The 12,744-nt window shown below is 69.7% G+C and overlaps 1 protein-coding gene across 1 annotated transcript; it reads left to right on the top strand.

Moving 5' to 3' along the window:
* The first annotated feature begins 1,361 nt into the window (after positions 1–1,361).
* Positions 1,362–12,536, top strand: ZNF469 (zinc finger protein 469). The gene has a single exon (XM_065898418.1). The coding sequence runs from the start codon at positions 1,362–1,364 to the stop codon at positions 12,534–12,536; it is 11,175 nt and encodes a 3,724-aa protein (XP_065754490.1).
* Positions 12,537–12,744: the final 208 nt, after the last annotated feature.

Consider the following 12,744-nt stretch of genomic DNA (forward strand, 5'->3'; position numbering starts at 1 on the left):
AGCACTCAGTGTCCCGGCCCCCAGTGAGGGCCCAGAAGGAGCTCAAGCTACTGCTACTGCTACTGCTACTGCCATCACTTATTCATTCAGCAAACTTCACCCACGAGCCCTGCCCCAAGGGCTCTCAGTCCACATGTGCAAAGGGAAGCTGAGGACTTGCCCCAGGCAGTGGAGCCCAGAGGAGCGGGGAGGTCCCTACCTAGGAGGGAGGGCGCCCCCAGGCTGATGGGATGGGGAGGGTCCAGTGGCGGGGCTGGCCTGGCAGGGGATGGGGCGGCGGTGGGGCGATGTGGCGCCCACTGCTGGCCGGCACTGGAACCACGCCCAACCTGGGTCAGGAAGCCTCTGCCCCGACCTCAGAGCTGGTGGCCTTCACATGGGGCTGAGCTCCCACGACTGTCTGGGGAGAGCCAAGAAAATCAGCGTTGCTGACAGCCGGCCGCGGGATTGCTCTGTGGACGAGACCCCCAGAGCCGCTAGGGGGATGGGAGTGGGGTCATGGAGACAGAAGGAAGGGGTGAGGGCCATGCCCCCGGAGGCTCCCCTCACCCAGTGCTCCTAAAGCTCAGTGTTCTGGGTGGGGCTTTTCTCCAGAGGCCCGTGGGGCTGTGCTCTGGGTTAGGGTCACAGGCACAGGCCAGATACGTGTGCCCCCAAACAGGAGCTCAGCTCAGGGGCCCAAGAAAGGAGCCGGAACCTTCCGGAGACTGGGGGTCTGCAGGGCGAGGGCCCGGAGGCCGTCCTGTGTGATCCCAGGGTCAGGGGATGGGGCAGGTGAAGGACCAGGTGGGAGCCTCAGCCAGACGCCCCCTCCGTCCTTCCTGGGCTCTCCGCCCTGGCCGTCAGGTGCCCGTCACCCACCCTGGGGCCACTGCAGGTCTGGGAGCCACGTGTCACTTGGGGCTTTGCCGCTCAGGGCCCGGCTGGTGCCTCGCACAGCTTGCTTGGGGGTGGCCAGGGGTCTTCTCAGATCTCAGGCCTCAACAGTATTTTCTCTCTTTTTCCTTCCTTTTCCTCTCCAACCCCAATCCGCCGCCCCCCCCCCCCCACTAAGCCCTTTCTCAGTCTGGCAGCAACTCTTTTCCCCTCTCATCTCTCAAGGTGCCAACGGAGCCAAGCCCCCTCCCCTAAAAGTACAGGTTACGTGCCCGCCGCTTCTGCTCCCAGCCTGCCACGCCACCGTGGGAGCCACGAAGCCCCACGGTCCCCGACCCACTCTGTCCTTTCCTTGCAGGCTCCACTCAGGACCATGAGAGCAGGCCCCTCCAGGGCCCCTCGAGGGGCGAGGATGTCCGCCCAGCCCGCTTTCCGCGGCCCGCCTCAGACCACAGCATCCTCCTAGCACCCAGGACGGAGGGGCCATGCCTGGGGAGCAGCCCCTCGGAGCGCCACCCCCAACCATGACCGGAGACCTGCAGCTCTGCCCAGCGGCCAGTGGCACGGGGGGCCCCCTGCAACCTCCCAGTGAGGTCAGTGCCCCAGCCAACAGGACCGCCAAGACTACGGGCAGCGGGGCCCAAGCCATGGACAGCCCTGAGACCCAGGTGCGGCAGGCTGGGAAGGCGGGGCCCAAGGCCCCACTCCCCAGAACCCAGTCCCTGAGCAGCGCCCCTGGGAAGGGAAGAAGCCCCCAGGCCCCAGCAGGGAGGAACGTGGTGCAGGCTCGCGCACGGCGGGCGAGCAGGCTGGACAGCAGCCCCCAGCAGCTCTACGGTCTGAGCATCGCCAGCTCAAGGCCCAAACCCGCCCTGGACGAGAAGACCCCTGAGGGCCCGCAGCAAGAGGGCCCCCGGCCCCCAGAGGCCGAGGCCCCCCGGGACCAAGGAACCAGAGCCCGTCTCAGGCCCGGCCCCCCCAGGGCTGAGGCCTCGCCTGGCCCGGAAGAGCTCAGCTTCCAAAAGTGCTTCCAGGAGACCCCCTCCAGCTTTACCTCCACCAACTATACCTCACCAAGCGCCACCCCTGGGCCCCCGCCCCTCAGGGCCCCCCAGAGCAGCGGCGCCAGCCCCTGCCGGCCGGCCTCCTACGTGGAATTCCAGGCCAGCAGGGCCGACGCCTGGCCTCCCACGGCTGAGAACAGCTTCCCAGGTGCTAGTTTCGGGGTGCCGCCTGCTGAGCCGGAGCCCTTTCCCGAAGGCGGCAGCCCCGGGGTGGTTGCCTTCCAGTACCCCTTCCCAGAGCTGCACGGAGCCGGCCCGAAAGCCTTCCCCGAGGACGCGGCCGGGCCCGAGTTCGCCGAGAGGGCGCTGGTGTTCGCCTTCCACCAGCCTCGGGGAGCGTGGCCCGAGGAGCCGGTGGGCACGGGCCCAGCCTACCCCCTGCCCGCCCGCTCGGGCCCCCCAGCCCCGCCCTGCTACCCCGGCCGGCCAGGCGGCCTCAACGCCCCCAGCGACCTTGGTGGTGCGCTCCCTCCCCCTGGCGCTGCTCGCCCGGCCCCCAGCCCCTTCTCGGAGAGCACGGCCACCTTCCGGGACAGTTTGCACGAGAGCGTGACCAAAGTGCTCCCTGAGAGGCCGCCTTCGGCCCACGATGGGCTGGGGAGCCCCAGGGGGCCCCCAAACTCGCTGGCCCAAAGGCAGTTTCCCAGGCAGGCGTATGGAAGCCCCAGAGCCGGCGGGGTGGGCGCCAGCCCAGGGCCTCGGGACACGGAGCTGACTGCCTCCGGGCCCCCCGCCGCCAGACTGCCCCCGCTCTGGGACCCCGCCCCAGCCCCTTACCCCACGCCTCCCCTGGGCCCCCTGGCCACTACCAGGAGCGCATTCTTCGAAGCCCAGCCTGGCCCAGGCCAGCAGCTCAGCCTCCCCCAGAGCCCCCCGCTGCCCTGGCCCCAGGTGCTCCCGGCCGCCGGCCCCGGCCCCCACCAGATGGAGATGTTGAACCAGCTGCCTTTCCCCCCGGAAGTCCCCGAGTGGCAGGGGGGCAGCCAGGGAGCCCTGGCTGCTGCCACAGGCAAGACGCCCGGGCCAGGCGAGAAACTGGCGGTCCTGAGAAACAGCCCAGGCCAGCACAGCGGTGGCTCCCCTGGGCTGTTCGCCTACAACGGGCTGAAGGACCCTGGAGCCCAGCCCCCCTTCTTCGGGGCGGCCCAGCCCCAGGCCTCCCCACGGGGCCCCCCCGGCCCCCCCCAGCCCAGGGTGGTGGGAGCCTCCCCCAGCGAGTCCCCCCTGCCCTCGCCGGCCACCCACACGGCCAGCAGCACCTGTTCGTCGCTGTCCCCTCTGTCCAGCAGCCCGGCCAACCCCAGCTCGGATGAGGGCCAGCTCCCCGCGCCGCTCGGGCCGTCCGCCTTCTTCCACCCACCCACGCACCCCCAGGACACCGGCAGCCCCTTCCCGTCCCCCGAGCCCTCGCACGCCCTCCCCATCCACTACCAGCCAGAGCCAGTCAAGGCCTTCCCTTTCCCCACAGAGGGGCTGGAGGAGCCCCCGTTCCCTAGCTCGGGGCTCGAGGTGGGCAGCGTGGGCCTGGAGGGCTTCCCCCAGGAGCCGCCCCCCTACTCCGCCCACCACTTCCCCCTCAGCAGCGCCAGCCTGGACCAGCTGGACGTGCTGCTCACCTGTCGGCAGTGTGACCGGAACTACAGCAGCCTAGCCGCCTTCCTGGGGCACCGGCAGTTCTGCAGCCTGCTGCCGGCCAGGGCCAAGGATGGCCACCAGCAGCCCCCCGGGTTCCCCACGCCCCCCGTCACCCCCTCTGCACTGGCTGCCCCCAAAGCACCGGCCAGCGGGACCCCGAGCCCACTCAGCCACACCAGGACAGCGCCCTTCCTGCTGGGTGGGGACGTCCGGCCCGATGGCAGAGATGACCCCCTGAGGATGAGCTTCCTGCCCAGCCCGGCCGCCGCCCCCTTCCCACTGCCTGCAGGGGACCTGGACCTGGACGACGCCGCCAAGCTGGACAGCCTCATCACGGAGGCGCTCAACGGCCTGGAGTACCAGTCAGACAACCCTGAGATAGACAGCAGCTTCATCGACGTCTTCACGGACGAGGAACCTTCCGGCCCCCGGGGCCCCGCCACCGGGCAGCCCCCCAAGACCAGGCTGGGGGCAGCGCCAGAGAACAGAGCCCAGCTCCCGCTCCCGGCGGTGGCTGCCCCGCTGGAGCCCCAGCCGACCCGGCCCGGCGACACGGGCTACCCGGCCGGCCCCAGGCCCAAAACCCGCTCCCTGGGCCCAGCGCCCTCAGAGGCAGATGGGGCCGGCCTGGCCGGCCAGCAGAGAAGAGGAAAGCGATTTAAGTTGTTCCGGAAAGAGCTGGACACGGTCAGCACCGCCAAGAGGCCGGGCAGGGGCTCCAGGGCCAGCCGCCTGAGGCCGAGGAGGAAAGGCCGGGCTGAGCCGGCCCTGTCCCGCCCGCGGGACCTCAGAACCCAGGCCCCCAAGAGCCACGCGGACCCGGGGGGACGGACCCTCCTGGTGGAGACCCGGAGCTCCAGGCGCCTCCGACTGTCCCCCGGCCAGGACTGCAGGCGGAGGCGGCCGCGCGGCGGCACCTGGAGCAAGGAGCTCATCCACAAGATCGTGGAGCAGAAGAACCGGGCGGGCCAGCGCGGCCCAGCCCCGGGCACCGCGGACGGCGGGCCCCCCGACCGCGGCGGCGCCTCCGAGTCTGAGGAGGAGGTTGGCCCGCGACTGCGAGGCTCACGCTTCAGAGGCCGGCCCCGCCCCAGCGGCCGGCGATGGCGCCGGGGCGAGAAGAGGAAGGAAGTGGACGGGCAGCAGCAGAAGCCCAGGAAGGCCGTGAGGCAGGAGGCCGTGAGGCCTGGGGGCTCCCCGGGCCCAGAGGAGCCGGGCAGGCCGTGGCCAGGTCCCATCAAGAGTCCCGAGGCCCAGGGCCCGTCGCACGGCTCAGAGGCTGGAGTGGGCCCTGAGGAGAGAGGCCCCCAGCGCCTCCTGCAGGGTCCCACGGGCGCCGAGACCCCAGAGGAAAGCCGTCCCTCTCTGGACTTCCCCCGAGACACCACGAGCCCTGAAATCGCTGAAGACCTTCCCCCTGAGGCCGCAGAACTTCACAGAGAGGCTCTGAGCTCCTCTCCAGCCACCTGTGGGGGAGGAGACCCCTGCCCCCCAACCCCAGAGCGACCACAGCTCCGCAAGGAGGACGCAGTGCCGCCCCGCGCGAGCTCGCCCCCGCTGGGTGCCCCCCGGTGCTCGGAGCCCCCTGCCTCCCCGCCAGGAGAGTCACTGGTGCCCATCGCTAACGCAGCCGACGCGGCCCACCCCGAACCCAGGACCCTCTTTTTGAAGACCCCTGGTCTTGGAGATTCCGTGGGGCTTCCAGCCGCCAAAAAGGGGCCTCAGCCCTGCAGCAGCCCTCCCGGAGGATTGTTCCTCAGACCCAAAGACCTGGCTGGCTGTTTCCACAAAGACCTGGGCTCTCAGTCCTCAGCCCCAGACAGCCCACCGGCCATCAGGGCAGGCCTCTGCCAGGGTGGCGAGGATGCCAGTTCCCAAGAGCCCAAGCCACCCAGGAACCCACCCTACACAGTCGTCACGGGCCCAGGCAAAGCTGAATCGCCACCGGCCTTGGAGCGCGCGGCCCTTTTCTCGGGGCTGCCTGGGCACGGCTTCGAGCCGCCAGTCTACGGCAGCCTCTCTGGGAACGGGGACACCCAGGTGCCGCGTGCGTGTGCTGCCCCTCCCCCGAGGAAACTTCAGCTAGACCCGCCGTACCCCTCGTTTCTGCCCAAGATGGGCTGGTGCCTGCTGGAGGAAGTGTCCCCCGTGCCGCCTGGCCGTCTGCGCACTTCTCCCAGCCTCTCAGGGGAAAAGGCATTCAGTCAGAGGTGTCCCGGTGAAGGGACTGTGGCCACCAGCCTCCCCACTTTGCCCGGCAAGGTTATCAAATGTAGCACCGCTTGTAGCGGTGACCTGTCAGAGGAGGAGCTCGAGATCAAAAGGCTGGTCACCGAACTGGAGTGTCAGCTGCAAAGCAAAGGCGCACAGGACGCCCCGGGAGAGCCGTGCGGAGCCAGCGTCACCAGTCCTGGGGAACTGAGTCCACACCCGGAGGGGGCAGAAACAACTGTGGCCACCACGGGGGGCACTCTAGGGGGCCCCCAGGAGGAGTGGCCCTCGTTGCACCCTGGAGAAGCAGCCCTGGCCCCCGGCGCCCACAAGGATGTGGTTCCTGGGGGTCCTTTCAGGCCCACTGAGGCCAGCCTCAGTTTCCGGCCAGTGCAGAAAGCCGGGGTCTCCAAGACGGGGCTCCCCAGGGCCGAAGGGGGCCTCGGGGCCCAGCTGGAAGTCTGTTTACCGGAGCCCCCATGGGACATGGGGAGTTTAGCGAAGCGCAGCCCAAGCCCTGAGCCTTCACTTCCTGAGGGTAACAGGGCCGCCAGAATACAGCACAGCCAAGACCTCCCACTGCTCTTTCTCTGCCCACGGAGAGGGGGGCATTCCCCGGGATCCCACAGGGCACCTGGGCCCGGCCGAGACCCCTCAGAGCTGGAAGCGTTCGGCAGCCCTGTTGCTCCTCTTGCACCTGGTTTGGCATTTCGGGGGGCCGAGCTTCTGCCCCTGGGTGCCACCCCACATTCTGGGGCCAGTCACAACGGTGCCCCCAAGGGACACTCTGTGAGCAGCACAGGTGGGCCAGGAGGAGCAAGGCTCCTGTCCCCTGTAGCAGGGGGCCCTGGCCCTGAGGGTAATGAGGGGTCTGTACCAGCGGGGGCCTCCCCAAGTCGTGCCTCCGTGCCCGACCCCAGCCCTGGCAGGAGGCCCCAGGACCCGGCCTCGAGCCCCCTTCATCAGCTCCAGCTCCTGGTGTCCAGAGCGGCTGAGAGAGAAGATGACACCCGGGGTTCACAGGGGCCCCCGCCTGATGACACCCAGAGTCCTCAGCACAGCGACCCCTCAGATCCGGGAGAGGAGAGTGTGGAAGGTGGGAAAATGGCCTGCAGCCCTGCCCAAGGCTTCCCGGGGGTTATGCGGATGACAGCCGTCCCTGCTGTGGCCGGACGCCAGCTGGGGCCAGAGGGAGATGGACATCCAGGCTCACACGGCCAGGCCGAGAAGCCCGAGGGCCAAGTTGGAGCCAGCCAACTGCAGCCAGATGACCGGGGGAGGCCGGGGCGGCCGGCCCAGCTAGCCGGGCAGCTCCAGAGAAGCAGGGCGGCCGTGGGCCTTTGGAACGGGGCACGGACCACCCCAGGCCCCGCCTACTCTGAGGCGGAGTCTTCAGTCCCAGCCTTGGCAGCAGCCGACACGGGAGATGGGCCCGAGGACCAGGCTCCAGAGGCAGTAGCTGGCCCAGGCCTTCGGAAGCATCTGCTGTTCACTGGTGAGAGCCCAGCGCCCCCCACCAGGGACCTGGCCATGCACACCCCCTCGCCCACTTCTGCAGCCACCCCTGATCCCTGCGGCCCCACGGAAGGCCCAGCTCACCACCCTCTCCGGGGGGACTGTGGCCCCCTGGAAGGCCCGCCCGAGGAGCCCAGCTTCGTCGGTGTCTTCACTCCCGCCCATGGAGGGGACTGCCCTGGAGGTCGCGTGGCAAGGACCCTAGAGGGTTCCAGAAAGGAGAGACCCAGGGAAGCTCCTGCCTGTGTCACCCCTCCCCCCCCAGCGAGGGCCACCTCCCCGAGAGTGACCATCACGGCCGCTGCCCTGTCCGGCATCCCTACCACTGGTGGCCTGGGGGCAGTCAGAGGCCCCAGGGCCGAGTGGCCAGACCCCAGGGGAGCCCTGTCCAGCACCCACCCCGATGGGGTGCCCAAGGGCCCCTCCTCAGAACCCCCAGGCAACAGGGAAAGCCACGGTGTCACCGCTGTGCCCACTGACCCTTCCACACGGGGGGCCATGGGGCCAGATCCCCACACCTGCCAGGAAGGTGAGGCAGAGGCCAGCCTCCAGGAACAGGAGGGCCTAGAGATGCCCGGGGCTGGGCGCCCTGCCGTTACAGAGGCATCCGAAGCCGGCACCAGGGGTCTGAGGGTCACCTGCCCTGCCACAGAGCTCCACCCAGGCAGAACCACAACTCCGAGCGGCACAGCCAGTGACTCCAGGCCACGGTCCCCCCAAAGCCTCGGGGACACCCTCCACCGGAGACCCCAGGGGGATCCCCTCAGTCCCCAGGACCCCAGACAGAAGCCTCGTGGCTTTAAAAAGAAGCCAGTGTTCACTGAGAACGGCCACTGGAGGGGCGGAGCCCCCAGCGGGCAGCCTGTGACCTGTGAGGTCTGCTCGGCCTCCTTCCGCTCTGGGCCGGGCCTGAGCCGCCACAGAGCCAGGAAGCACGGGCTGCACAGGGCTACTGCCTCCCAGCCAAGCCCAGCGGCCCCACCTGCCCCCCAGACGTGCCACCCACCGGGAAAGAAGAGCCGCAGGGTGCCGGGGAAGGAGAGACCGAGGCGCCTGGTGGGAGACCCCAGTCAGGCCGGGAGGCCAAGCCCTGCTCGCGGCTCTGTGGCACCTGAGGATGCCCTGGGTCCCGGGATGTCCAGGGGGCTTAGGCGGGGGCTCAGCCTTCTGGGAGCACCGGGCTGTCCCCCTCGCTGGGAACCACATCCCCCAGACATGGTCAAGCAAGGGGTGGGCGTGAGGCCTGCAGAGCCCAGGAAACAGGACCAGCTGGAGAGGGATGAGGCCCGTTCCAAACAGACAAAGAAAGGCGGGGGCCAGAGGCGGGGCAGGCCGCCCGCAGACTTCCCCAGCGAGTCAGAGGGGAAAGCCAGCAAGAGGGCGAGAAAGCCAAGAGCGAGAAGGTTCCGGGAGGAGAGCGGTCTCCAGGGCCCCGCAGATGAGATTTCAGGGAGAAGAGGCTGGAATCCATCAGCTGCCGTTGCCAACTGCCCAGCTCTCCCGAGCCGCCGCCTCTCACCAGAGGCAGAGCAGGAGACCGAGTCCCCGCAGCCGCCTCTCGTCGCCACGGACCTGGAGGAGACGCCTGCACGGAAGCCTCCTGGGGATCGGGTGGCCTGTCCAGGGATGGTGGAGGGGGCACCTCCCGGGCCAGAAGGGCCAGTGGGGCGGAAAGCAGCCTCGGCAAGAGGGTGCGGGGAACCCCGAGAGACCAGGATGTCTGGCATCTGCAAAGAGCCGTCGAGGGCAGCTGGGGGTAAACCTGCAGGGGACAGCAGAGTGGCCGAGAGCAGAGCAGGGCAAGGCGTCCGGGAGGGGCACGAGGCCCCCTGGGACCCCCAGGCCCCTCCCGAGACTCGTGGTCCTGAAGCAGGCGGCACCGTCAGCAGTTGCCTGTGGGACCCCCTGCACAGTCCAGGAGAGGGGGTCCAGGGGCGGGAGAGCACTGCCCCTGGGGCCCCCAGCCCGAATCTCGGAGACCCTCTGAGCTTGTTTGATGATGAAGCCTCCTTTTCCCAGCTCTTCCCCCTGGGAGACCGCTTGGTTCGGAAGAAGAACCCCCGTGTCTATGGGAAGCGCTGTAAAAAGTCGAAGCCACCTCCCCAGCCCGCGCCCAGCAGCCGGGCAGGGGGCAGTGCCGCTCTGTCCTCCTTCCGCCTGCCCACAGACCTCAGTGACTCTGGCTCGCTCTGCCTGTCCCACGAGGACCCGTGGGGTGACGAGGCTGCGGGTCTGCCAGAGTCCTTCCTCCTGGAGGGCTTCCTCAGCAGCAAGGTGCCTGGCATTGACCCCTGGGCCGTGGGCCCCAGCCTGTGGGCCCTGGAGCCCCACGCGGAGGCGGAGCCCTGCTGCGCCGAGGACCACCCGTCAGAAAGCATCCCTGAGCTGCATGTGGTCCCGGCAGCTTGGCGAGGCCTGGAGCTGCAGGCCCCCGCCGACGGGGCCACCTCTTCTCCAGGAGACGCGAGCCCCGAGCCCCCCAACCTAGAGCGAGAGCACCCCGAGTGTGGCGTCCCCGGGAGCGCCGCGGATCTGCAGGTGCAGGACCTGTGCTTCCTAGGACCCTGCGAAGACCCCGCAGGTCTCCCGGGCACCAGCTTCTTGGACTTCGAGGCCACGGCCAGTTCCCAGGGCCCACAGAGCAGGACAGAGGAGGCGGCCGGGGCAAGAAGGGCCCCAGGCGGAGGCCGGCCCACCAAGGCCAGGAGGGCGTCCTACAAGTGCCGGGTGTGCTTTCAGCGCTTCCACGGCCTGGGAGAGCTGGACCTCCACAAGCTGGCCCACAGCCCCTCGCCGCCCCCCACCTGTTACATGTGCGTGGAGCGCAGGTTCGGCTCCCGCGAGCTGCTGAGGGAACACCTGCAGGAGAAGCACGTGCAGAGCAAGGCCGGGCTGTGGGCCTGCGGCATGTGCCGGCGGGAGGTCGCCGGCGTCTGGATGTACAACGAGCACCTGCGAGAGCACGCCGTGCGCTTCGCCCGCAAGGGGCAGGCGCGGAGGTCCCTGGGGGACCTGCCCGGATGTTGGGAGGGGGACGGCGTGGCCACGCGCTTCCTGAGCGGCATCGTGGGACAGGCCCCCAAACCCCACCGGGGCAAGCGCTCCATCGGCGGCAAGGCAGGCGGGGGCCCCGCGGAGGCGGCAGGGGCGGATGTGGGAGCTGGGAAGGAATTCCCGGGGGAGAGACGAAGACCCAAGGCCCGCGCCACCGGCTCAGACCCGGACAGCGCCTCGGCCCAGGGCAGCCCGTCAGCCTGCGTGAACCCCGCCCCGCCCGGCGGCCTGTCCCCCGACGGCCGTTCGCACAGCGAGTCCCCGCCCCCAGCCGTCCCGGTGCACCAGGACTGCAAGGACCCCGCCCGCGACTGCCACCACTGCGGGAAGCGGTTCCCCAAGCCGTTCAAGCTGCAGCGCCACCTGGCGGTGCACAGCCCGCAGCGCGTCTACCTGTGCCCCCAGTGCCCGCGGGTGTACCCCGAGCACCAGGAGCTGCGCGTGCACCTGGGCGGCGAGCACGGGCTGAGCGGGGAGCTGGAGCTGCAGCACACCCCGCTGTACGCCTGCGAGCTTTGCGCCAACGTCACGCACATCAGCAAGAGGTCCTTCGTCTGCAGCTCCTGCAACTACACCTTTGCCAAAAAGGAGCAGTTCGACCGGCACATGGACAAACACCGGAGGAGGGGGCAGCAGCCCTTCACCTTCCGCGGCGTGCGGAGGCCCGGCGCCCCCGGGCACAAGGCCTTGGTCCGAGAGGGCTCGCTTCCCAGCAAACGGCGCAGGGTGGCCACGTCCAGCAGCCCCCCCGGGTCCGGCGTGGACGGGCCTCTGTCCCGGGACAGCGGCCCCACCCTGAGCGAGCGGTGCCTCCCAGCCCTGCCCCAGCCCGGCCCAGAGGCAGCTCCCAGCACCACAGCAGGGCAGCCCGGGACCCCAGAGAGGCCCACAGACCCCGTGGGCCACCCGGTCGGCGGCAGCGATCTGCCCTCTGCCCTCCAGGAGCTCCTGCCCCCGTCTCTGTCTCCTTTCCCGGCGGCCTCGGCTGATGGCACAGATGGCCACGAGCCAGGCCAGGCCCTGGAGAGCTCCGAGGACGAGGCTTCCCCAGGCAGCCCTGGGCGCTTCCTCCAGCAGGCTCTCCCCTTAGGGGGCTCTCTGCCCCAGCCGGGGGCCAGAGGCCAAGACGCAGAGGAAAAGAGGGCAGCTGGCCCGCTCTCAGGGAAACACAGGACCCCAAGCGCCCCTGGCAAATGTGCCCCTGACCATCACCCAGAAGCCCCCTCTCTGCTCTGGAAGGAGAAGCAGGTGTCCACGTGTCACGTGGCGCCTGCCGGGGGTGCAGGAGGCCCCTCCCTCAGAGGCAGTGCCAACAAGCCCGGGGGCTGCCAGAGCTCGTCCAAGGACAGGTCAGCCTCGTCCACCGCCAGCAAAGCACCCAAGTTCCCAGTACAACTGAAGAAGGCGGTGCCCAGCCCAGTGCCCACAGAGCTCCCCCGTGGCGCTGAGGACAGGCCAAAGCCCACCACCCTCCAAGTCAAGCCGGGCCCCGGCTCCCAGGGCGCCGGAGGCCCCCGGCAGGGCACCAAGGCAGCCGGCGGCAGCCAGCCCCAGCCGGCCAGCGGGCAGCTCCAAAGCGAGACAGCCACCACCCCAGCCAAGCCCAACGGCCCGGGCCAGGGCCCCGCCCCAGACAAGGCCCCCCCTCGAGCCCCAGCCAAGGGCTACCCCAAGGGACCAAGGGGAGCCAGTGACCAGGGGCCGCGAGGGAGCCTGGGCCCCAGGGAGGACGGGGACAGCAGTGAGAAGAAGAGGAAGGGCCGGGCGCCGGGGCCAACCAGGAACGAAGCCGTGGGGAGCCCAGGGAGAGGCCCCGCGGTCCCTGACAAACCCCCCCGGGCCCCGCGAAAGCAGGCGACTCCCAGCCGTGTGCTCCCTGCCAAGCCCAAGGCCGGCAGCCAGAACGGGACGACACCGCCCCAGCCCTCAGAGCCGCGGAAGGGGGAGCCCGGCCACGCCCCAGGGAGCAGCAGGCGCGGCAAGGAGGCGCTGGGCAAGGCCCTCCCCCAGGCCAGACCCCCGCATAGGCCCCCCAGGAGGGGCGGGGCTGTCCTCGGTGCTGAACCCCCCAACTCCCGGGCCTGCCGGACAGCCGAGTCCCAGAGCCACCTCCTCAGCCAACTTTTTGGGCAGAGACTAACCAGCTTCAAGATCCCTTTAAAAAAGGATGCTTCCGAGTAATTCATAGGAGCCGGCGCGTGCCTGGGAGTGGGGCCGGGGACGGACTGGCAAACGGGGGACCCTGGTCTACCCTGAGGAGCCCCAGTCCTCCGAGAGTTTGCCTGGTGGCCACATCCTAACCCACCTGCCGCAGCGCGCAGATACTCAGACTTTGGTGGTAGACCTGCGGCTCTGATGCCTTGAACAGGGCCTGGGGTGGACAGCAGTC

The sequence above is a fragment of the Phocoena phocoena genome, chromosome 20 (genome assembly GCF_963924675.1).
Source record: "Phocoena phocoena chromosome 20, mPhoPho1.1, whole genome shotgun sequence".
NCBI lineage: Eukaryota > Metazoa > Chordata > Mammalia > Artiodactyla > Phocoenidae > Phocoena > Phocoena phocoena.

What these genes read in the sequence shown, in the direction of transcription:
- ZNF469 (XM_065898418.1), top strand. Translation starts at nt 1,362, where the DNA reads ATGCCTGGGGAGCAGCCCCTCGGAGCGCCACCCCCAACCATGACCGGA.